This window comes from Dryobates pubescens, chromosome 27 (assembly GCF_014839835.1).
Source record: "Dryobates pubescens isolate bDryPub1 chromosome 27, bDryPub1.pri, whole genome shotgun sequence".
NCBI classification, from domain to species: domain Eukaryota; kingdom Metazoa; phylum Chordata; class Aves; order Piciformes; family Picidae; genus Dryobates; species Dryobates pubescens.
This window is the reverse complement of record NC_071638.1, coordinates 14430751-14456379: the sequence shown is the minus strand read 5'-3', so window position 1 is coordinate 14456379 and position 25629 is coordinate 14430751. Positions and strand designations below refer to the sequence as shown.

Genomic DNA, 25629 nt, shown 5'->3' with positions numbered 1-25629 from the left:
AATGCTGACATTGTTTCACACCAGAAAGGACCCAAACAGACACAAGAAGCTAAAATATAAGTCTTAAGAGATGCTGCTCATCTGTTTTGAAATGGCAAGCATGAACCGTAAAATTCTAGGCGAGGACCAAATGAAGCAAACCCAAGTAAACACCCTGACTTAAAATTGTGTTGAAAACCATTAACGTAAATACAGTACTGTATTTACATGCACTGTAATATAGTGCTCTCCTTCAGTGTCACAGACCAAGAGGAGAACAAGAAAAATCAAGAGGAGGATAAACAAGGCTGGCTGGGGATGATTGCTGCCTTTGAAATTTTAGTGGAACAGTTGGAGAAAGAAGCTGACTGTAGCCGAACTGAAAAATCACTGTGTGTAGCTACATTACTCATCTACTGTTAAGACAAATTAAAGTGTTCTTCCTACAGGCAAGGCTGAAGATTTCAGAAAAGCCAAAAATAGTAACTCAAGAAAGTTTAGGGAAAAAAAGCTACAAAACCAAAATGAATTTTGTACTTAATGGACAGGAAAACAAAGGACAAATGAAACTTCATGTTGTCTGACAATACTACATAGCATACAAGACATGGCTGAGTCAAGAAGCTCATGAGCTACACTGAAGGGCCACCTTATCACACCCTAGCTGCAACTAACCTTCCTTGCTCTGCAGATCTCTGTTTTAAGCTGTTACATAGTAGTAGAGGCAGGGGGGCGGTGGGCGAAGAGAGATTCAGCAACCAGGGATTACTGTTACCAATACGAATTTGACTAGGAACTTCTTTACTACTTTTGTCATTAGGTATCAAACTCATCTACAGGAAGCACAAAGAGTGAGTGCACAAGGCACAAACCTCTAAGCAAAGCAGTGAAGTGAGTACTTTTGTCCAATTTATTTCCCAGGAGCAATCACACCTTGGACAGAAGCCTATTTCTAACAATTTATTTTTCATGTCTGGACAAGGCAATATAACTTTGACGTAATTTAATCTCTTTGCTAATAGACTTAGCCATTATAGCTGAGATACATAAGCTCAACAATAAGGTGAAAATACCCCCAGAATACTTAAATCTGAGAAAAGTGTTTGCTGGCCTTAGTTCAAGACAAGTAGAAGCAATTTGCTAAAAAAACACAGATGGGAACTGTGGTGACTGCAGCAAGACCTGCCAAGAGGTTACATTGGACTCCACACAACTACCTACAGAAGAGCAACTGCTCTAAGCAGGGCACAAAAATTGGCTACAAAAACCCCCCACCAAACAAAAAAACCCAACCAAACAAAAAAATCCTTAATTGCCACTGAAGTTCCTCCAAAGGGCTAAGAAGCACCTGGGCACCCCAACAGCTCACCTTGGCTCCTTCAGTCAGCACTACCCTCAAATTACAGGGCAAAAACCTTCGAGGATCATTTTGCTCATCACGTGTCCCCAGCAAGGTAGTTTCATTTTGCTTTCAAGCTGCAGTTCAGTGAACAGGCTGCAATTTACCTCTTCACCTTCACCCTCAAATTTGTTTGGATAAACAGGCTCTCCTTTGTTCCAGACTGCTACTACATTTACACATTGTATTGCAAATCAGCTGGTACAAAGCAAGGCAGGCCCTTAAATGAAGACACTGCCATTTCTCTTCACAGGAAAATTAAACAAGTGAGAGGCACAGAGCATCATTTATAACCCCAGTCTGGAAACAATTAGTTTTCAAAAGGTGAGAGGTTTTTAAAAGTTTACTAAACAAACCTAGCCAGTTACAGAATCTATAGAGGCAGCTCACAAACAAGTTCAATCTTGCTGTTCAATCAGTGCTGTTTCTGAAGAGAACTTTGAAACAGTTTAAAAGCTTGCTTTTTTTGCTGTTTCAGGGGCCCAAGAACTACTGGCAAGTGCTGTAGCTTTTACTAAGTACACAAATAGAAAGATATTACTCACAGGGGAAGGAAATTAGCTACTCGCCGTATCTATTATAGACAGGAGACCCAAACAGCATCCAGGAGTTGTAGGATAAACATCAGTAAAAACTTCACAGTAATAATACTTGAGCAGAGGAATAGACAGCTATGATGTCTTCACATCACAGTCTGTAGATGATGTCAAGCAAGCATCTACAATGAATAGCTTAACCACAGTTGATCCTGACTTATGACAGAGGATGGACTGCATACATGGCCTCTTCAGATCCCTCTCCAAACTTGTTGCCCACTATTCTAAATGTTCTTTTAAATAAACTGGGTTTGCTGAGACTTTGCCCATGACTGGATAGCTCAGTACAGCCCATCAGAAGAGATCAAAAGTAATGCTTATTTGACAGGAGCCCAGGTTTTCTGGAAAACTATCATCTCAGTCCCATAACTAGATATGTATTCAGAGTAAGGAAAAAGAATAAAATAAAATTTGCACTCACTGATCTAAAGGCCAAGAATAAATTGCATCTGCTGTCCACGATCCTGAAGTGAGGCCCTCTGATACAGTGCTATGGAGAAGCTTTGTCTCCACATACATAGGACGTCATTTTCTGCTGCAGTCAGCAACTTACAAAATTAATCCCCAAGTCTCAAACCTAAGTTTTAATGGCAAAAAATATTTTTTACTCCTTTGATTAATTTAAGCTGCTGAGGAGTAGAAACATGAATTTGGGCTTAAAAGCTTTTGCCCTGATTACAAGAAATATGTTAAAATAAGAGTCTTTCAGTACACCTTCACTTATATAACAAAGAAATTCCACACTTCAGTAGTTCCAGATTAAATAAATAAACCAGGAGAGAGAAGGAATGCCCTCACCTGACATTTCAGAAGTCAGGCCATCACTGTCCACATATAATTCTGACCCAATCTGATGGTCCACCTTTACCCTCAGAAGAGGAAGTGGGAAAGTGGGTTACAAGTTCCTACTTACTCCGGACATTCAGAGGCCAGAAAACATGTGGAGCATGATAAAAGGAAGATTGACCTCTGCTTTGCAACCAACCCCAACAAGACTGCAGACCACTGCTTCTTCCCTCAGGCACTCACCAAGGGTAAGAGCCATGACTATGAGTGCCAGAGCTGCAGCACCCTTGGCCACAAAAAAAGGAAAAAAAAGAAAAACTGGTATGATCATGAGTATAGCAACTTCCCCCTGAGACTATTGAAGCAGATGGCTCCTGTCAGCATGAGGGCTGTCCTGTGTTCTGAGAGGGAAGAAGGCAGAGAGGCACTGCCATGCCTGCTGGGAGAACCAGGTACACCATGAAGAAAGCCTTCTCCCAAGTGCCACATGCATCCCTGCTAAGGCAGCACAGCAGACTGGCATAATGCCTCCCACAATCTGTTTTCAACCACACACACCCCACCCCTCCACACACACCCCATGCCCTGCCCCATGCTTCTAGCCCTGCCTCTTGCTAAATGATCCACCTTTTATCACACTACTCTCCATCTTCAAACACATCATTAGCAGGTCAGTCAGCATTGGTTTGCTTCCCTGGCCACCAAGCATCACTCAAATGATGACCAGCACTTTGCCCACTCCTCTGCCTCTCCTGAACTGCCCTTCCCTCTCCCAGCAGTGTTTCATCAATACTTTGGTTTCATCCCTTTCAACTGAAGATGCCACAAAACATGGACAGAACACCTCACCAGACAAGTGATGCTCTCATCTGAAACTGATTCTGTTTCTGTCCTGAGCTAACACACCTTGCATGAAAATAATGTTTAAGGGAGTAAAAAGAAGCCAACAGCTCACAAGCATGGGAGGAGCTGGAAACCCTGTAATTTGCACCAAGATGAGAAATTACAGCCTATAGGTCCTAGCTGGAGTACAAAGGAATTCAGAGTCACTTGTGCTCCCCCTTCCTCACCTCCTCTGGCCCCCCGCTTAGCCAAATAACTACAGCAAATACATATAACTACATCCCTAACTTGTTGACATAATTTGCAACTTTGCCACTGCTTCAGCCCTTGTGAGGGCCTAGGAACCGAGCTTGGGAAACCATACACAATCTGAAATCATCTCCTGAAATCTGGTGTGACACAAATTTTTCTCACAGTTTAGTCTGAACCTGCACTGAGAGAATAGAAGTGCTCCACCAAGATTTATTTCCTTGCTTGGAGATAATACTACTGAAACATCTGTAAAAACAAATCCATGCAGTTTAATAATAAGCCCTTGCACTGAGTGCCACTGTCAGATTAAGGGGACTGTAATTTATATTTTTAATATCCTCCCTCAGATTATTACCCATGAAAGAATCTATTCTTTGACTTAGGTACATGACATGTGCCTATATTTTTGCCACCCCACCCCCCCCCCCTCCCCCAAACACTTAGTAAAATGCCATGTGGGCCTTGCTAAGTGCTGCTCCAAAGGCAGCAGTGGTAGAGGTTGGAGGTACCTGCATATCACCTACATATCACTCACTCAACCAAGGCTGGGACAACACACACCCATGGCCGCCCCAAACACATGGCAAAGGATGACTGGGAGGCAGACATCCCACAGGGTGGTAACATGCTGCCGTCCTGGTGCCAGCAACACCCCAACATCCCTCCACTAAAGCAGCCCTCACTCGCAGACACTAGCTGCTCTTCTGGCAGCCACCTGGGCACTGCTGCTCACCACCAGCACAGAATGAGCTGAGGTTTTATAATGACAAGCAACTCACCTGGTCAATTCCCATTTTAATAATTTCTTATTTTGACAAGCAGGGGCAAATTTGACCGAAAGGTTTGTAACAGGAAGATCATACTGAGTCCTGAACAAAGGAAAATGTGCTTGAAAGCTCTCAACTAGTATCGCTGTGGCGCACACAGACAAAAAGGAGCCGTAAGAGGCTTTTCTATCTTACATATATTTGACTATAAGGTGACTAAGAAACCAGAATAAAACCATTTAGCTAAAAAACCTCACAATCAAAAGAAATAAACATCCCCAAACAGCATCCCTACAAAGACACAAAGACGTAACTCGGGGCCTTTTTTGTTCTTAAATAAAAGCAGGCAAGACGAAAGCGTGGGTGCCCCTGGAAGTGCTGCAAATAGAATTCCCAGTGGACAGGACAATAGGCACCCAGCCACTGTGATGTCACCATCTCAGCCTGAGCCCAACAAGTTCCTTCAGCTACTCTGGGTCTTGGTTTCCACATCTGCAGAGTGGGGATAATAACAGGTCTTTACATCACAGGGGTGTTACAAAGATCAATTAGTTAATGTCTGAAAAGCGCTTTGAAGATATAGCAGGTGGTTGAGTATTATTATGCAAATAACATGATTTAAGAAAATCACAAGTGCTGGATTAATACTAATCCCTTTGATATTTAAAAATACACCATTTTTTCATATTTTTAAGCAGTAAGAGTTTATATTATAGCTTTGCATAGCTTCTGCAACAAAAATTTTTAACCTTTTCTTTTCATATGGCTCAATACATAAAACCCCGCTGCAGACATCTTCACAAAATCCAATCTCAACTCAAATCTAGGAGTAGTGGAAGAAATTATGCATGTTGATGAACTGGATAACTAGATCCTATGCAAGAATATTTCTCAGAGGATAGAATGTCACAAGCCTAACTTACTGTAGCAAACACTGCAGTGTCTTTCAGTTTCAGAGCTTTTGTTTTGGAAGCACACTAATTTCACGCATAGAGGCATTTGTAAAACAATATTGCTTTCACCTAATTATGCCATTTTATGTGATGGAAAGAGTGGAGAGTGATAGATATGGTTCATTCACTTCTTCCAAGACTGCATATATGAATTGTAACCAAAAAAAAAATACAAAATAAAAATCTAATGTCTTATTACCTCATTTGGTGGTTAATATAAATTAACAAGAGAGCTGAGGTGGGATCAGAACAAAGAACGTGAGGTGAGCAGAAACATCTAAAACAAAGGAAACAGCATTGGCAAGATGCAGCCTCTCTTGTCTCCTGCCTCACCTTTGCCAGACCTCTCTGTGAAAGCAAAACATCCCACCCAGGGCCTAAAACCTCCTGGTGCTTCCAGGACTTCTACTGCCACATTCCCTTTCTGTGAGGAAGCCTGTTTCTTGTTTCCTGCACCATAAAATTTAGTGCAAACCAGCTGGTGTGTTCAGTCTACGAATCTGTACAATATTACTGCGGTTAAAAACAGATTAATATTAACTCCCTCTGGAATGCAGGACTGAAATTGATATTAATGACACAAGATCAGATATTACTATTCTGTACAGCTGGTTCCTCAAGCTGTGCTGTAGCATCAAATCAAATCTTTTCTCAAGTCAATGTATAAAATGCAAACATAGGATGGCAGGTAGTATTGACATGGGAGGACAGAGAAGGAGCATTTTAAAACTTCAGACGCTCTTAAGTTTGCCGCTATAGGCACCTGCACTTTTCCTAACCCAACTCCAGCAGCAGCTATATTAATAGCTATTCAATACAGTAAGAGGATCCAAGATGTACACTTTGTTGTTGGGGCTTTTTTAATCTCCCAGTCAATATTAAAAGCATTTTGGTGCTCTTTAGGAGGGAGGAATGATTTTGCACTCCAGGAAAAGCAAGGCATTTGCACTGCTCCCAAGGAATTCCAGCAGAGGGTTTCCTTCACATGCTTCTGCTCATGATTAATGTGGTGATACTTTAACTTGAACCAGTTGTACAGATTTTCTTGTGTAAATAGTGTAATTTTAATGTGACTGTTACTTGAAGTTATATAATTCATGTGCAGTACAGATCCAAACCACCATCTGAGGGTCACTCTTCATCCAGAAAGAAACTCTTGAGGGTTTCTGAGCACAAATACCTTTAGACATATGATTTCTACTCGTGGATCTGCTGGGCCTGAGGAATAAATCCACAGTTTTGACCTCGGGCAAAGAAGTACAGCCCCATCATTCACTTTGCTCTCCTATAAATTGTAGCCACTTTCTTTCCTGGAAAAAAAAGGTGTAATTATAGAATACTCCATTGAAGAACAACACCTAAGTCAGAAGATGAGGCAGCATGATGCTTCTTCCATGTTCACAGGGAATCAAATCCCCCTTTCTCTCTAATCCAAAGGAGAAAGCAAATGTGTCTCAAGAATATTCACCTGCCTGCAGCTGAACTGAGGTTTGGTGTACTTCATCCCCACACCTTCACTTAATTCATCTTTTCTGAATGTTTTGAGTTTGCACAACTGCTCACTTGCAGAAAGCAAAATGACCTTTTTGGACCCACATTACTTAAATAGGCCAGATATTTATTGCTAAAATTACAAAATGCAAAAATACTGCAAAATGTGTGGTGCAGCCTCATCACACCAAAGAGAGAAAACCCAACTTAGATGTCACCTAGGTGTTTTTTTTTTAATCTCTCACTTCAGACAAATCATATGAAACAGCTGCAAGGATTGCTCACATTATTAGACAGCCTTGCAGCACTTGGCAATCTGCTGCTAGGTTTCTCCAGATGAAAGGATGAAAAATAAATGTTCTGTCCTCACTATACTTAACATATATAAAGTCTGCGGTGGGGGGGGGGGGGGGTGGGAAGCGCTATTGTCACAGCAATAGAGAAGTTGGTAAGACACTGCCTTCAGTCTGACCACACAGCAACAGAAAAGCCACTCAGAGAACAAAAAATACATAAAAATATGGATTCCTACCTGGTTTTCTGATCTTTGCACCAGGTAAGCAAGGAAGGTACAGTCTGTGCCACTGACTACTGCTGCCTTTTCTTCCCTAGAGGATGGGCAGAGCAGGAACAGCTATGCACTAAAGAGGTAACTCTCCCGAGTTGTAGTTCAGCCACAAAGCTTCCAGACTGCTGATCTCTTGGCTTTGGTATGATCTGCATCACATTTGTAATTGTATTTACCTGCATGGCTTTAACCTCATTAAGGATTCACAGGTAAAAAAGCAGATGCTAAATCAAATCTCATAAAGCAGTGTCTGCTTCATGGGGACTAAGCTAAGCAAAAGGCTACCTCAACTCTTAATCTCTCTTAGGCTTGTAAATAGGCTATTCAAAATTTCATTCAGGAAAAAAAAGAGAAGTCAATTGAGGGGAGGTTTATTTAAACAAAAGAAGTTACTGTGTGGTTTGCAGTGTTTGATCCTGTGCTTTATTGAAGCACAACTATTTAAAAAGAAATTATTCCAGGAATACATCCTTCTTACCTTGTGGCTAATATATATATATGACTAAATATTTACTTATTGTAGTGTTTCCTCTTCCTTCAGGTAAACATAGAAACTTAGCACTAAATCTGTATTTATGGGAGGGGGAAAAAAAAAATCAGCTTATGTATTCTAGGGACTGTAAGCACAGATAAACTAGGACCTTGCAGCTGAGTTTGCTGCTCTGAATTTGGCACAAGTGCAGCCGAAATATTCCAGAAGACAGATATATTACATTCTTTCAGGTGTTTTCAGTTAAAAGTTTATGGTACTCAAGGAATTTCTACTTTCAGTACATTTCAAAACCTTCACTTGGGAAACATGAAGTTTTTACATGATGGAGCATACTTTCCTTTAAATGCACATCAATTTTACTGTAAAATATATTGTACATAATACTTTATATATATAGACAGAGAGAGAATCAGAGAATTAATAAGGTTGGAAAATACCTCAAAGATCAAGTCCAACCTGTCACCATATATACTATTATAACAGAGATCCTGTATCTGAAAAGGAGTTGAGAGCACCCCATGCATACAGCTACATCTATGAACTAGCTAGAAACATGCAAAGGAGAACTACTATGGGTTATGACAATACTTTGAGGTATGCCAAGGCAGTAAAATTGCTAATGAAGGGTCTTCTTTTGGGATGGAGGAGTTCCAGCTTTCGATTTGTGCTGCCACACGTGAGCTACGAATTGAAGTTGTGTTTGTACTCATTAGATTCTAACTCAGTTGTTGATTTTGATTCCTGCAAGCCTTGTACACTTGGGACCTGCCATCTCTCATTTGCAGAAGATCACATGAAGGTTATTCCTCTTTACAGCTACACCATTCTCTTGTAGCTGAGCCTCAGGGTCAATAACCCAGGCCTTAGGTCTAGTTTTCACAAATAACAAATTTTTCTATCGCTCAAATGGCAAAAGCTGTTCAATACCATCGCTGGAGCTAAATTAAGTGTTAACTTATTTCTTTGTCAACCTTTTAAAATCATGTTTTCTAATTGTTGCCTACATTTGTCTCCTTGAATAACTACTCTGTGACAGCATCTGGTATTTCACCCTACAGCTGCTGTGTACCTGCCATTCCAGCATCCAGATCCATGTTTTCCAAACCAAACATACAAATGTTATGGTAAGATCTGCAAATCCTTCTAAGGTTCCTCCAGGAGCCTATCAGAGGTAAGAATCCTTATATTTATGGAAAGTCTGCATGAAAGGTGGGTTTTTTTATGTGAGGAAAATTATCTATACTTCTTTTACTGCATCCTTGGTATTTTGATTTTCTTTCTCTGCTGCCAGCAATAAAACACCTTTATGTTCAATATATGAATAGTGGAGATGTTTTAAAGCCTCACATTTTAGAAGGTTTTCCTAATGTTTCTCAAGAATATGAATGATCTGTGCAATGACTCCATACATTAAAACACAACTTGGGCATATCAATCTCTTTTTCTCCCTTTATTCATTTCTTAAAGAGCTAGGAATCATCCTGGGATGCCTTGCAGCAGGAGGGAAGGTACATAACTAATTTCTTAACTGCTCTGTTTACTTTGCATACCTTGTGGGCAAAAGTTGGCAAGAAAGGATTCGAAACTGTTTGCTTTGAAATTATCACCTCGTCTACAGGACTCAAGAGCAAAGCCTTCTAAAATGAGGTAAGAGGGGAAAGGAAGTGACTAGAGTGAGCTACCAGCGCAGGCTATGTAATTAGCTAAGAAAACCTAGGTACCCAGAAAGCTCCTGCACAAAGTGCATATGGACATATTTACAGCACCCACAGAGAATAAAGCAAATAGCTACTCTGTTGCAAAAAGTCTGCAATCAGTTTAAAACCACCTCATATTATTACTAATGGAAGTGAAGATACACAAGGACACAGTTACTATTGAAAGACAAGCTCAACACCCTAACTTTGATTGCAAAAGCCTCCTCTTCTCTGACTAAGAGGGCCACCCAGAAGGGGATGGGCAGGGGCTGATACATCTGAGCTGCAGATGCAAGCGGGGCTTGATAACACAAAAAATTTGGCAATAAGATCAGTGTAAGGGGGTCTTTTTTTTTTTTTTTTTGGGGGGGGGGGGGGGGGGGGGGGGGAAGAGAGGGGGTTGTCTTTTTTTTGCCTTCCAGTTTTTTTCAAAGCCATATAGCAGCTACATATAATGTAGTACAATGCAAGATCAGCTTTCCTGTCCAGTTCGCAGCAACACAAGCAAGCAGCTACTGGCCAGTGATGGCAGAAACTAGAGCAGAGCTGCCACCAAAGACTTTGTATCATTGAATGATAGTCTTTGCAAGCTGCTAACCCACTTGGAACAGAAATGCTCCCACCTGTGCCAAATCATCTCATGAGTACAAGAGAGACTAATGTGAAAAGTGCTTTGTAGAAGGTTTTGCTCACACCAGGATATCTGGGGAAGCAGGTCTGCTTTTGCTTAGGGACTTCTGAGGAGAGGATATAGGATAGTTTATAGAATTAGCAAATTCCCACTTTCCTGGTCAGCACCCACTTGACTGACATACATATGACCAAAATACCACTAAATTAATTTTTTTATCTACAGATTCCTTGAAATTCCCCCCAAAAAGGCAATGTCAAAATATAGAAATAATAATAAAAACAATTAACAGATAAATTACATTACTTGATAAAGGCAGAAACAAAACCAGAATGTATGAAGTCCCCAGTCAAGAAACCTACAGGACCCTACTGTGTGCAGTGCATTGTATACATGGCACTCTGGGCACCTAACCTATAATCAAAGTAGCCTAGGCTTCTAGTATTCCAATAGATACATTTGTTTCATTTGACCACAGCCACCGACCTATTCGGAAAGTGTAGGAACAGGTCAATTTGGGACAGGACACATCAGCAAACAGTGTGGCCATAACAAGTTACTGTATACAAAAGGTGCAATCCAAAAAGGAAGTCTAGGAGAGGGAGGGAACCAAGTACATATCCTTTTTTTTTTTTTCCCAACAAGTTGAGTAATAATGCACTGGAATTCTTCAGAGCTCCTTCATTCAAAAGCTCCTAAGTTCCGAGGCTGCTAAACTCTCTTCTGATATCAGAGTTCCCATTCAAGTGCAATTCAGGTAGATAAATTACGCCACAGACAACAGAAAACACAGTCTGCCTCTTCAAATTATCAGTAGGAGAAAACACCATGAAGGGTTTAGTTTTGAGGATGCTGTTTACATTAACTGACTTATTTTACAGGCCTCAGGATCAAAATGAAAAGGTAATAACTAATTGCTACAACTGGGAAAAGTAAATTGGAAGTCTTTACCAAGTACACCTGTACACAATAATTTGAACAGAGGCAGCGTAAGCAACACAGATTGCAGAAGTGCAATTAGAGAAGTGGTAAGTGTTACTATGAGCAATTGAGATACTATGTTTTGATAACTAAGTTACCTTGGAAATGATTCACAGGCACAACTTGCTTAATGTCATTTTACATTACAGGTCCAGGAGGTAAAAAAATCGCTACTAAATCAGACAGTATCTGGGACAATGATAAAGTAAATACATTTTCATGACAGATTATTGCATGAAACTTTAGGTCATAATATTTCAGCTTGGGCCCAAAGCACAGAAACTCTACACAGTCATCTCTTGTCTCAGTGCACCAACCCAACTACACTGCAGTGCTCTACAAGATGACCTCCTCCTCCTCCTCAAGTAAGACACCATGCTGGAAGAAGAAAAGGAGGTTGAAAAAAACAAACCCTTGGTTCAAATGAGTTCTTAGCCCACCTGAGCAGCACGACCACCGCTAGTGAAAGGGACTTCTTGAGGCTCAAGCTTCTGTGCAAATAGCTTCCAGAATGAAGTGCCTTTTGATGTGTACTTCCTCCTGCTGGGAAAGACACAAAAAGATGACTCAGAGAACAATAAGACAAGGGACTGCACAATGTGCACAGTCAAAGAGAAACAGCTTGCTCTGTGGGTTTATGGGTATCCCAAATGAGGAATCTTTTTGGAGCTAGTATCTCAAGACATCCCAGAAAATCCCTAGTTTTCATCTGTGTAATTACAAGAGAGGGAAGAGTAAGGAAGGTGAAATCTATTGATTTCCCACTGAATGCAGCAACTGAAGACTTCAAGATGTGTCATAACAGTCAGCAAATATCAACAGAATTTTAAAAATTAAATGTTAGCATATATAGGCCAAACAAAAGAGTTGTAATTACTGAGTAACTTCATCATGCAACTGCACTGCTCCTTTTGCAGTTTGCAATTACTAGAATGGTGCTCTGTTACCTATTACTGTTTCACTAGCTACCTGGAAATAAGCATGTTCTTGGTGGTATAATTAACAGACTACATTGTTTAGTAGCACGATAAACAAAAGTAGAAAGGAAATCACAGACAGTTAAATCAATTACTTGCCAAGCTGGGCTTGTTCCAACCAAAACAGTCTATGATACCTAAATGCAGATAAGGTTTGCAAATCAGACCACCATGACCTTAAGATGCAAGTAAACCAAAAGACGTGTGGAGGTCATCACAGCCTCACAACTACTAAGTGTTCAGTTCAGAGCTTCTGTTCTATTAAAGGGCTAACATGTGTCTTAGTTTTAGAGTGGATAGGAGCTCTTTTACACCTCCCCAAAGGAGTAAAAGGAAAATGCTCCACACAGGATTGGAAAGAATTGGAAATTTAAAAAAAATACTATTCATAACTATATACAACAATACAAAAACATACAAAATACACAAATTCATATTCAGCCTTAGCCCAGTTCTCTCCAACCTGGGCTTTACCAAAACTTCATTAGGCAAACATCATTCAAAACCTCCCCTGCAACCAGGCCAAAACCCCAGGCCCCAATGTCCACCCACCATCGCTCCCTATCCCCAGGCCAGAATGATGCAATAATAATTAGCCAAGCCACTGAAGGTTGAAAGCCTCAACTCCCCTATAAATACCAAACAAGAGATAGCAGTCCATGCTGGGAGCAGGAGAGAAGGAAGAGGGGCAAAACAGACAGAAATGTCTGTTTATAATAGGGGAGATGCAGGCATGATAGGATGAAATAACAAAAGATTACACTTTATAGTGTCCAGCCCCCTGCAGCTCTCTGGTACTTGCAGGACTTTCAATTCCATGGTTAAGACATTCAGTCTTAAATCCACAACAATGTTGCTCATGGATGCAAAGACATCAGAGTGAATGGAAATACTGAATGGGGTATGCAAACATAAAGACTGACACTGAAATACTGTGCCCAGTTCCATGGATGGTGTGCAAAAAAACATGTTGAAAACTAGAGAAGATGTAGAGCAGAGCCACAGAAGCAATTAACATCTAGATGGTTAAAAAGGCATCATGTATAACCATATTTAAAGATTCAGTCTTTCTGATAACCCACAGACAACTGACAGCTTACTTGATCATCTTTAAGGAAAAAAATAAAAATGATCAGCAATAAAAAATGCTTTAATATAGCCACCAGATAACTTAAAAGGGACCAACAGATGCAAGTCAAAAGCATAGAAGGCTCCTGTTAGAAACAAACAGGAGCAACATTCTTAAAGATGGATTATCTTGTTCTCATCATTTTCAGGATAAGATATGCTTTGGCTGGAGCATTTGTTAGGCCCATGAACAATAGCTGAGTGAGATGGCCAAACAACAGCAGGACTTTAAAGCTGCTCTGACCCTAAAGTCTGAGCAACAGTCCCCCCAGGAAAAAGAAAAACAAAAGAGAAAAAAAAAAAAAAAAAAAAAAGAAAGCACCAACAAAACCCCCAAACAAACTATAAACAGCCCCACACCAAAAAAAACCAAAACCTTCAAACAAAACACCCAAAGGACCAAAGGTTATTGCCCTGCATTTTCATTAATGCTACTGAACACTGAATTAAATGCACAATGGACTGTGAAATGCTTGCAGATCTTCCCCCAGCTAAATGTCAAATGAAGAGGCCATCTGTTAATAAACATAAACATCATCTCTCTGGAGTTTTATCCAGTGTTCTAATAAGTAAACTCATACCACTACTTAGTGCTACAGGATTGCCAGGCTAAGTGAAGCTTTTTTTGTGTCTACATCTCAACAGCCTGGGTGGGCAGAAGACATCACCTGGAGCACATAGCAGATACATATTCCCAGTCACAAAGCCAGCCTTGTAGTTATTGACTCTTGAAAAACTTCAACAAAGTACTCAAAGACAGAGCAAACAAAACCACATCCATCTTGCATGATTGGGAGGAAAAAGAAATATCCCAAAAGTGACCCATTTCAGTTGCTTTTCTAGGTTTGTAACTTATACCACGAAGAGTGATGTGCATGCATCACAATTCCAACTCCAGTTTACACAGGGCAGTTCATGAAGGAAAAAAGGTACAGATGATGTTGATGTGGATCTCAACTGTATAGAAAAACCTTTTAAAGATTAACTTACTAATTCCACAAGACTGGAAATAGAAAAGATTAAATTAATGCTTTCATGGCATTTCAACAGGCTCAACATCAAGTTTATACTCATTCATCTCATACTCATTAAGCGAACACAGAACTTAAGTGTAACACACACTGTGGTCACATATCCTTAACCTGGGCAAATTAACATTCTTCTGATGTATTTAAGAGAGAAGCTGCATATTTTGGACTTCCAATTGTAATGAGCATAACCAGGGGGAAGGCCTAACTATTACAAGCTGAAGTAAGCCATACCCTCTTATGATTAACCATTCCAAGTGCCATGGATCTTCAGGAAAGAAGTCTTTATTCACTGTGTATGCCTAGGCTAAGTTCAAACAAAACCTTATTAAATTGCTCTGATTAAGGACAGAAGACCTCACCTTGTATTTCAGTTGCACCCTTCTTACTACATGAATGTACTTTATTTTTGATGCCCTCTTTCTTCCTACTGTTTTCCCACTGAGCAAACACTGGTTAAAGAACAAGTCCTTTATAAATTCTCTCCCTAGTGTTGCAACCAGGAATATAAATGCTAGATTTTCCTTATATACAACTCTTACTACATCTGTCAGAAAGACACTATCTCTTCTTAAACTAGAGCCCTATGGGAAGAGATTCAAGGAGTTAACTCCCGATATTCTTACTTATTTAAAACACAGCCAAGTAGTACAAACAGAAAGTTAAGCCTGAGTTATGAGAAATCTTGGGGGGGGGAAGGGGTGGGAAGAAAAAGGAAAGTGGGGGGAAGGAAAGAAAGGGGGTGGGGTGGAAAAGAAAGAAGACACACCTGCAACATTAAAAAAAAAAAAAACCAAACCAAAACAACAACAACAACAAAAAAACCACACAAAACCAAAAACAAACCACCAAAACCCACACACCAAACCTGTGACTGTCAAGTAATAAAGACTACATTCACCGCAATTTACCAAAATCATAGAATGGTTTGAGTTGCAAAGGACCTTAAAGATCATCTAATTTCAGTCCCTGCTGCGGCATCCACAACTTCTCTGGGCAACCTGTTCCAGTGTTTCACCACTCTAACAGTGAAGAAATTCTTCCTTACACCTTATCTAAGTTTACCCTCTTTCAGTTTCAAGTCCTATCCTACACCTTGTCCCTTTTAAACAGCTCCTCCTCATCTTTCTTGTAGGCCCCCAGTAGGTACTGCAAAGCTGCTAATAAGGCCTCCCCAGAGCTTTCTCTTACCCAAACTCCAGCTCTCTCAGACTATCCTCACAAGGGAGGCAGTCAAGCCCTATGATCATCTTTGTGACCCATTCTAACAATTCCATGTCCTTCTTAAGCCGAGGGCCACAAGGATGAACACAGTACTCCAGGTGGGTTCTCAAAACAGCAGAGAAGAGGGGAAGAGTCACCTCCTTTGACCTGCCAGTTACCCTCCTTTTGATAAGACCAGGATAGAATAGATTTTCTGGCTTGCAAACGTATATTGGTGCACCATATTGAATTTCTTGTCAACCAACACTCTCAAGCTCTCCACAGGCCTTTCCTCCAGTGTCTTGACTGCACAACACAGCTTGGTGTCTCACCAAACTTGCTGACAACACACGAAATCCCACTGTGATGCCAATAAAGATGTTAAACAGCACTGGTCCCAGTATCAATCTATGAAGAATCCCACTTGTTACTGTTCTCCACTTGGACATCAAGCCATTGACCGCAACTCTTTTGAGTGTGATCATCTGGCCAATTCCTTATCCACCAAGTGGTCCATCTACTAAATCCATGCCTCTCCAAACACAGATGTTGTGCAGGACACTGTCAAATGCTTTGCTCAAGTCCAGGCAGATGATGTCAGCTGCTCTTCCTTTATCCACCACTGCAGTAACCACATTGTAGAAGGCTACCAAATTTGCAAGGCACGATTTGCCCTTAGTGAAGCCTTGTTGACTGTCACCAATCACTTTCTTATTTTCCATATGCCTTAGAATAGTTTCCAGAAGGCTCTGCTCCATGATCTTTTCAGGCACAGAGGCAAGACTGACTGCCTCCACTTTCTGCCTTCAATTATGGATGCTAGTTAACAATAAAAGCAAGCGAAACACTGGAAATAAGGTTTCAATTAGATAACTTTTTGAAGAAGACTTACATAGATTGAATAAACTATGAATTTCATGTGTTTCCAGGTACTGCTGTTTGCTCTAGGGCAGGGAAGAAAGCATGTCAAAAAAGGAATACAGAAAGGCAGAAACTTGGAAGCTAACTACAAAGTTAAAATCAAGGACAGAAGTGCCTCAGAAAGGACCAAGCTGACTCTCTTGACAAGTGCCAAGGCTACTGAGCCCAGGAAGCTGGGTGCAGAGCTAATCATCAATCCATGCTGGCTCACAGAAGCCAAATTCCAAAGAGAAACTGAGTGTCCCAGTGAGCATGTGGCTAGTTACAACAACTCTGCTGACACATTCCTGGGGACAAACAGTGCCCCATGTTACAGCAGTCTCAGGCTGAGCAATTGACCAGGGTCTGATCAAGTTGGTTTTGAGAGTTTTATTCAATAATCATTAACAATTGTCTTTCAAGCACAGACACTTTGGATACTGTCAACTCCTCAACCATCCAAATTGAATCTTTGAGAGATCCAAAAGCTATGTACTTCCACAGGAAAAAAATGTTAAATACTTGACTTTAGCAAGATAACTGCATTACTATCTGCCTAAAGAAAGTCCCAGCTTTACAAGGTCTCCTCAACAGCTTTCTAGGCTGCCCCACTGCTCTAAAACTAAGGCAAGCACATGCCCTCTCCCTCTCTCAGCCATCCTCTGGAGCCTCCAGGAGCAAGGACTCCACATCTTCCATTGTCTTTTTGTAGCCGGATCTGAGAAGTTTTATAGACAGCTAGAGAGTTTTTTTACCACTAAGCCACTGATGGTTAGATAAATGGCTATCTTCAACTCCTTATTTCCACTTTGTCTGCATAAGTTTTGACAGAGCAAAAAGCAGGAGGTTAAATCACTTACTATCCAAACACTGGGGTTAAAAAGGCAAAACAAAAACGCAAAACCAACCAAAGAAACAAACAAACAAAAACCCTTACTCAGGCTGTGTTTTATTTTTCTTAACAAGGATTAACAGAAAAATGTGAAGTCCAAGATAGCGTCATACTTAAACAAAAGTCCTAAAATAATGCTCCTCCAATTCTAGTTACCTGGTTGTATTATACCTAATAATGATTTTATTTTAAAGAATTATTCTAATGGTAGTATTTAAATAGAGGAGGACCCATGCACACATTATAAGCTGAGCTTCACAATTTCCTGTGGTGGATGAGAAAGCCTGCAAAAAAAGCCAAAATAAATATCCCCCACTGAGTTGAACTAAAAGACAAAGGTGAAGAAGTAGGAGGAACTCCACACTGGGGTTGTTTGTTTACTTAATTCCATCTTAATTATTTAGACTCTCATCTCACTAACAGCTGTGCAGGTGCTAACTTCACTTCAAGAAGGACCTACAGTTTTTGTTTGCATAAATCAAGTACATTTAATCAAGTGCACATTAGCTCATCAACACATTGGATCTGATGAGGAATTGCACAAGTGACAATGCCAAGCTATTTTAGTGAATATTCATTATATCTCTGTCGAACAGTCTGACTGGAAGAGTGAGAACAAAATGACAGTAAAAGAACGGTAGCAATTACTTTACTAGAAGTTAATGTTGCCATTAACTGTTTGCTGGCAACTTTAGTTGCCTTAATTTTGCAATTTTAATTCAATATTCAGAATGTGTTAGTGTCACAAATACCTCCATTCATTGTTTCACAGAATCACTGTGGTTAGAAAAGCCCTTTAAAATCATTGAGTCCAATTACCAAAGTGTACACAAAGTTCCAAATCACAACTGTTACAGAAATACAAAATGCTCAGTATCACACCTCCATAAAAATAAATAAATGTGCAAACCACTTTTTCAAAAGCAATCTAGAATCCAAGCCTGTTAGCAACAAGTCACCGGAATTTTTTGTTGTTAATAGGCATTCATGAAGAGATCTCCCTTCAAAATCTAGTTTGTTCTTAGGGTGCTTCTGCATGCAAGGCAAATAGTTCCCAATTTTGTAAAGATATATAAAGCCTTTATCCCACTTCCAACAACATCTGTAGGAAAATTCAGGCAGAAGAATGCTGTGCCCTCAATGAGAATATTTGGCTAAAAGAAGAAACCCTTTGTTCGCTTGCTGATTCCCAGGATGGATGAGTGAGAGGAAAAGGAGGGTTGATTGGGTGCACTTCTGAAATCCAGAACCCCACATGCAGTGACCACCCAACCATGAAGGTCCCACAACAACTTCTTGTACACAGCTGCCTCCTCATGACTGTTGCCCACAGAGATATGATATGAGGTAGTTTGATGGAGTCACATTTGCCTTTTCAGAAGAACCTAGTTGCTTATGGGCTCTGGTTGACAACTGCAGCTCAATTTAGCTGACTCCAGCTGTTTGCCTTGTCATTCTGCCAGGACAGAGATGGAGAGGAGGCTCATGCTACCTGACTTCACAGCATTACACACTAACATGAGCAGCCATGAAACACAGTTTACATTCATATGCCCAGCTGTAAACTCTGGCAGATTCAAAGTCCACTAGAAAATATTGCTGAATGGTAGAGTAACTTCTGGCAAAGGGACAGGGTGAACAGCTGGATGCTTTAGGTCATGGAGCACAACAGTCACAAGTGTATTTATTGTGCTATCCTTTGCAAATCATCAACAATCCAGGAGCACCAAATAAGTCTGTTTATCAACACTGTTGAAACTGACTACCACAAGTATCCAAAGCTTCAGGACATGTTTGGGGGGCTTATTTTACTACAAAACACAGCATCACATTTTGGTGGGTTGACCCCAGCTTCTTACAGTTATGTCACATCATTTAAAAAGCTTTTTGTATCAGAAGCCACCATTCAAACGCCTTTTCCAAGCATCTCCACATTTACTTTCTATATTGGTTTAAGAAACATTTTCTAAGAAAGATATTTTTCTACTTCATGTACAAACAGCCTAGGTTCCCACCAGGGCTTGAGACCCACAAGTATTCAAGGCAAGGAGAAGAAGCCACACAAGGCTTGGAAGTAGACTTCCTCCCTTTTCTTTTAGCTGGAAGCATGCTCTGTTCTAGCTTTTCCATCGCAGGTGGCAGTCCTTGTGCCCAAGCATGCTAGATCCATCTCACAACCCAAGAGGCAGTCTGGGCATTAAGTACCATCCCAAAATACCTATGAAATCTCACTCTCTTGCTCACAGCAAGCAGGTCGCCCAGCTGATTTGCCTACAGGACGGTACACAGCCCTTTTCCCGTGAGGCCACTTGTACATTTCAAGCTTTGGAAAAGAAAAGCAAAAAAGAGATATTTTTCAGCCCAGCTTTGGGGCTGACATCTTCAGGAAAAGACCTGTAAAGCAAGCCAAAGCCAATCCTAGGTACATACCAGCAGCTTATTAGTTACCAACCCTTGCTTCCTTCTAGATTCCATTGTAATGAGAACATAAGCAGTGAAATAAGTATATATTTCCCCCGAATGAATCACCTATTCAGAGTTCCCTCTGGTGTTCAATAAGCTAACCATCACATTCAAGGTACCAGTCTTAGTTATAAAAGCATCAAGTTCCCTCACAATCAAGTTATCATTCGAGGATGAGCTCGGTAATAGGAACGGGATCCTAGTGTTGTAATTCACAGACAACAAAGACAATGCTATTTTGTCTGAGATTTAAGAGACTCGATAAATTTACACTTCCTCTGTTGTATATTCACTGGAGTGTCTGATTAACCCAGAAGGGATCCAAATCGTTACTGATCCCTTCTGCCTCCGGGTATCACTGAGACTGACGCAGTCTCGGAGAAGGCACAGTCCCAAGTCACAGGTACAGCCCAGCTACACAAGCAAGGCAGAAGTATTCTGCAGCTCCCAAATAACTATGCCTTGACTCACAAGCCTTTCCAGCCTCGCACTTTCATTCGCCAGCATGAAACACGAGTAAAGCGCAGTGTATCTAATTATCTGTTTGGAAAGAAAGTTTAAAGCTGCCTCTGCAAAGAAGCAGAACGCATTTACAGGAAAACCCAAACGAGCTCCCGAGCGGGCGGTCTAAAGGCGGAGCGCAGGGCCGGCGCAGGGCCAGGACGAGCCGCGACACCGGGGCTGCTGGCCCCAGCAGCGCCAAGAGGATTGCGAAACTCCCGGGAAGAGTAACCAGCCCCCGCCGAGCAGAGCTGCGCTCCAGCGGCAGAGAACGGAGAGAGCTCCGCCGGGCACCGGCGCTCCCTGGCTGCCGGGCGAGAGGAGCCGCCGCCCCACGCCTCCCCTCGGCCCTACACAGCGGCTTGGGAAAGGGCTCAAAGTCCAGAGTTGCAGCCTGGGAGAACCCTAACCAAAACCATCTGGGACGCGGGTGGTGCTGAGGCAGCCCCCCTCTGCCCCGGCCCCCACCGCCCTGCCCCGCGGGCCGCAGCCGAGGAATAGGGAAGTTGCTATGTCCACGATTCAGCCTCTCCCGAGCCGAGGGCAAACGAGGGGCAACCCTGCCGCGAAATCCGCTTCCCCCCAGCCCCATCCCGAGGCGCGCAGGAGTGGGGGCTAGTTTACCTTCAACAGGTGCAGGCGCCGGCGGCAGGGAGCCCCGTGGGCTCGGACCGTCCGAGTTGCCCGAACGGGAGCGGCGGCGCCCAGGAGCCGGGCACGGGCGACGGCCGGCTGGTCAGAGGCGCTACGGCAGCCCCCGGCGGCCGCCCATGCTCCCGGAGGGCCCCGCCGCCGCCACAGCAGCCGGAGTCAGCGCGAAGGAGGCAGCGGCTGTGGCCACCTCCGAAAGGAAGGAGAAAAGCAGCAGGGAGCGAGGGAGGGAAAAGCAGAAAGAGAGAAACCGCCTCGAAAGAAATTAATCGTCACATCACGGTCGCGATCCGCCGCCGTCCCCCGACAGCCCGAACCTATGCCGGGGAGCCGGGGAAAAGCTGCGAGGAGGGGACACACCTGTAGGCGCAGCACATATCCGCTGTAAGCACAATGCGAGACAGGAAACTGAAAAAAAACAGCCCAGGGAAGGAGAGAGGCTCCCGTTCATTCGTCCCTCCCTCCTTCTCTCTCCCTCCCTCCCTCCCTCTCTCCCTCCCCCCCGTCCTCCTCCTCCTTCTCCTCCTCTTTCCACCTCTCTCCACCCCCTGCCCCCGGTCAGGATCTGCTTGCAGCGCTGTCTCATTCAGGGAGATTCAAGCGGAGGGCTGGGAGAAGGCAGGCGCTGCACTTTCTCTCCCGTTTCCTTTCCCTATCTCTGCTTTGTTTTGCCCGCCAGCCAGGCAGAGCCGGCGCGGCGGAGCGGGGCCTCGTGGGGAGCCCTGAGTTGAGGGTGCGCCGGGTACCACTGGGGACAGAATCCCGGCCAGGGGCGGCGAATCCCCAGGCGCCTGCGGGCGCTCCACGGCGGGGAGTGCAGCCCCGCGGCCTTCGGGAGTGAACAGCGGGGAACGGCAGCAGCAGGCACTGCCAGGGCGGCCTCTGCCCGCGGCCGCTGATGAGGCTCCGCAGAGCGCTCCAGGGCAGGCGGCACCACGGGGAAGGGTCGCCTTGCTGTTTCTTGGGGTAGCTGGCGTATTCCGGTGGTGTTTTGGGGATGTTCCTGAATATGTATGGAACAGCGTAATTTCCACCCCTGATCCTCTGAGCAGAGACTCCTGGGCTCCCACAGTTTGCCACTTGGACACTCTGTCCTGTTGTTGTGGGGCCAAAATAGATCAATGGCAGCATTTCTAGTGAACTTGAAGTACACTAAGATTTATCCCTTTCAGGTAAACTTTCTGTAAGTGCTCCACTAAAAAGCCCATGAGCAAATTTACTGTTTTGTTTTGTTTTGCTTTGCTTTGTTTTGTTTTCCCAGAAACACTAACATGAGTGAATGCAGAGCACATTTCCCACCTGTGCGTAAAGCACATCACGTTTGCTTTAGCATCTTGATTCTGTCCACGTTCAGACATCAAATTTGTCTCAACTATAAGTAATGTAGGGATGATCTGTTAAAAGAACTAGAAGATTGGCTCCGGTAAACTTTGGGCAAGTTGTTTAGACTTTGTAAGTAGTGTTCCATCAGTGAAATGTAAAGCAGCAATGTTGCAAGGAGTAGTTAATTAACACTTTGGCACTTAGAGTACAGCTTCATTAAATGTTGTGTGTACTGGGCTTTGCTCTGAAACAACAGAGGAGAGCTGGTCTGAAAGCCATTCTTCTTAAATGGCACTCTGGAAGTTGCTGAAAAATTAACATTGCATTTCAGAGCAGTAACAGATACCAAATAAAAACATCTCCAAAATCTACACAAGCAGAAAAAGTGAGAGGCAGTTGGAGGAGATGTTAAAACTGGCTTTCAGACCTTGACTGTGGTAAGTGACACTGAGTCTTAGCAATAGGTTGGGAGCTTTCAAACATAATACCATGTTTTGTGGTTTTCTTCCCTCTGGGGCTGTGCTCAGGTAGCGCACTGTCCTGGCTGGGTCTCACCAGTCTGGCCCAGTTTGGTTTTTTTTTTTGCTAACATCCACCAGGAGGCCCTTGACCTTGTTTGTTTTCCTCCTTCCTGTTTTTTACCTGACTGGGCTGAGTCACTGTAAGATGAGAAAGAATGGTTCTGGCGCAGTTGTGGGACGTTTCAGAAGATCTGGATCCCCCCTCTATACTTCTTTGCTTGCTGGAATAGAGAAAGGAAATCTGAAGAGGAGGAAGATGGGACTTGCCTTGGAAAACTGTGCAAGTCCTGAAAGGAATCTAGGACAGAGAAATTCACAGGCTGCTAATGGGCTTGGTAAGACTTCACTTTCCAGGCTGCTTTTTCACTGTCTGGGCTTCTGGCCAGGTTGTGCCCAAACTTCTGGCAGAATGCCCTGGAATTACCAGCCAGGCAGTTATCCCTGTGCTCTGGCCCATGAATCCCTGCCTCCCAGCACACTCTGCTCCAGGGACTTTTGCTGGGGGCTTTGCCACTTGCTCCCCAACCCTGCCTGCTCCAAACCTGTTGAACTGCTTGCCCTAGTGAAGCAGGGGAAGCCCCAGGTGTGGGTACACACCTGCTCCGTCGTGGCCAGGGCTGTGTTATACTTCTGCTGTCTCATGGTGGCTGTCCCCAGGCTAAACCTAAGACTCCCAGCACACCACTCAGTTCCCTATGGCTGGAACAGTTTCCTCCACCTCCTGTTGCTCTGACCTCATAACAGCCTTTTTCTTTTCTTTTCTTTTCTTTTATTTTCTTTTCTTTTCTAAAAAACACCACCACAACAAAAAACTTGCACACACACCACAAAAGACTGCCAGTGCACACACACCACACACAGAGCCAGAGCAATGGTGACAGTTTAATTCAAAAGAAGAGCTGGCGAAATGCAGCTAAGCTGAATCCTCATCCAATCCATACAGTTACCTGCTGTGTATTTGACCTTGCTGAGTGTGACAGGGATTATGAAGCTAAACTAGAGCTCAGAGTGGACACACAGCATCCCATCCCAGGACAGCTGTCTTCTCTGCAAAGCCTTCTTAAGTTGCTGTTCTGCCAGGCACATGTGGATGCACTAAAGCAGCAGCACAGCACATTGGCCCATGATTCTGCCAGCTGGGGCACAAATGTGTGCTTCAGCACTTTGTTACCAAGTCAGTGCTGAATTCAGCACTCAGATGGCTTGCAAAGGTGCAAAGTGTTCACAAGATGCTGTTCTGCCTCCCATCGGCCTGCCCTTGTCTTGAAACCAGCACATCATCCTTCACCCCCGTGGAGAAGTATGTGATACAGGGAGATATCTTCCCAGTGAACTCAGATAAACAGTTGCACATCGAAAATTGCTATTAACAGCTCAAGGATTATTCCCTCCCTTTTCACCACCCACAAAAAAAAAAAAAAAAAAAAAAAAGGTCTTGTCAAATCCTAAATGAAGAAATGCTTAGAAAAGAGCAACTAGTAAAGGACTGAGTGATTCCCAGACTGTTGGGGATCTTCACTGCTGGCGTGCACTCGCACACACACAGCCTGTGGTTCACAGGGAGGAAAGCCTTGTTCTTTCCCTCTCCAGTGTGAGGACACAAATAGATAATGGGACTGTGTGTGAATAGGACTCTAGTCCAGATTTCAATTTTCTATTTATTTCCTCCATCTGCACTCCCTCTATCTCTCCTCACATTGTTGCCATGTTGTCACCTGTTCATTGTTACATGTGTCCCTCTGTTTTTTTCCTCTGCCTGTTACTATCTTTCACACTTGATGCAATGTCTGTGCCTCTCTCCTGCTTCCCTTCCTTGTGCTGTCAATTCTCAGCTTTATCTGAGGCACAGCAATATGCAGTGTCCTACCACTAAGACCACTGAGGCCTGTAAAAAAGAGCTGAACTTCCAGCTGTCATTATTAAAAACACCTTGTTCCAGGAGCAACGGGACTAATGAATCCAGGTTTCCTGTGGCTTCACCTCTGACTCACTCATTGCTATAACCTCATGTCTTGCTTCTCTTTTGTGTCCAATGTGACATTTCTTCTCATTGCAGGAGACTGCAGCAACGGTTGCTGGTCCAGAGTGGCACGCATGCTGTCTGCACAGCATGGCTGCCTGCACTGCCAGGACAACTGGCTGCTGCCAGCCACAGCCCTTAACAGCCAGATCCTCCTGCATCTGTTGGAAAACTAATTTTAGTCTCCAGTCACTGATACTCACAACCCCCTAGGAACTTAATTATCTTTGAGGCTTCTACCTCTTTAATTCATTTGTTTGCAACTAGACAATGTGTTCTGACCTTTTTATGAGGGCTGATGGGCAGATAAGTAGCCACATGATAGATTGTCAGGTTTTAGGAAAGAAGGTTCTGCCCTGTGGTCATGGAGATAACCTGAGAGCAGCCCAAACAGCTAAAAAAGAACCTCAAATCCTTTAAAATTATTAAAATTACACTTTATGTGCACAGAAAGTTTCAACTCTTCTGTGATCCCACATGTATGAGCAACCTTTGTACATCCTGTCTGAAGATGTCCTGTGTCTCAGCTCCATTCTGAAGGGGGGAGAGGGAGAAGAAAGGAGAAAAGATCTGCCTTACAGGTAGC

At 42.9% G+C, this 25629-nt stretch overlaps 2 protein-coding genes across 2 annotated transcripts in view; one reads left to right on the top strand and one right to left on the bottom strand.

Annotated features, from left to right (window-relative positions):
- The window catches only part of PLXNB2 (plexin B2), a 257964-nt gene extending 236305 nt beyond the window's left edge, over window positions 1-21659 (bottom strand). Inside the window, exons 1-2 of the mRNA XM_054173886.1 lie at window positions 21540-21659; window positions 11877-11979 (exon numbers count right to left, since the gene is read on the bottom strand). The gene's annotated coding sequence lies outside the window, so the exon portion shown is untranslated. The remainder of the gene's footprint in view (window positions 1-11876; window positions 11980-21539) is intronic.
- LOC128898603 (uncharacterized) lies at window positions 20201-25185 on the top strand. The gene is made up of 5 exons (XM_054173794.1): window positions 20201-20209; window positions 20624-20818; window positions 21148-21563; window positions 22441-22557; window positions 25080-25185. Exons 1-5 carry the CDS (start codon window positions 20201-20203, stop codon window positions 25183-25185), a joined length of 843 nt encoding a protein of 280 aa, XP_054029769.1.
- The last annotated feature ends 444 nt before the right edge of the window (window positions 25186-25629 follow it).

Bases quoted from the DNA above. Each gene is read 5' to 3' on its own strand.
- LOC128898603 (XM_054173794.1), top strand. The intron at 20,819-21,147 runs GCACCGGCGCTC...AGTGGGGGCTAG, and splicing joins AACGGAGAGAGCTCCGCCGG to TTTACCTTCAACAGGTGCAG. The intron at 21,564-22,440 runs GTAAGCACAATG...TTGTTTTCCCAG, and splicing joins AGGCGCAGCACATATCCGCT to AAACACTAACATGAGTGAAT.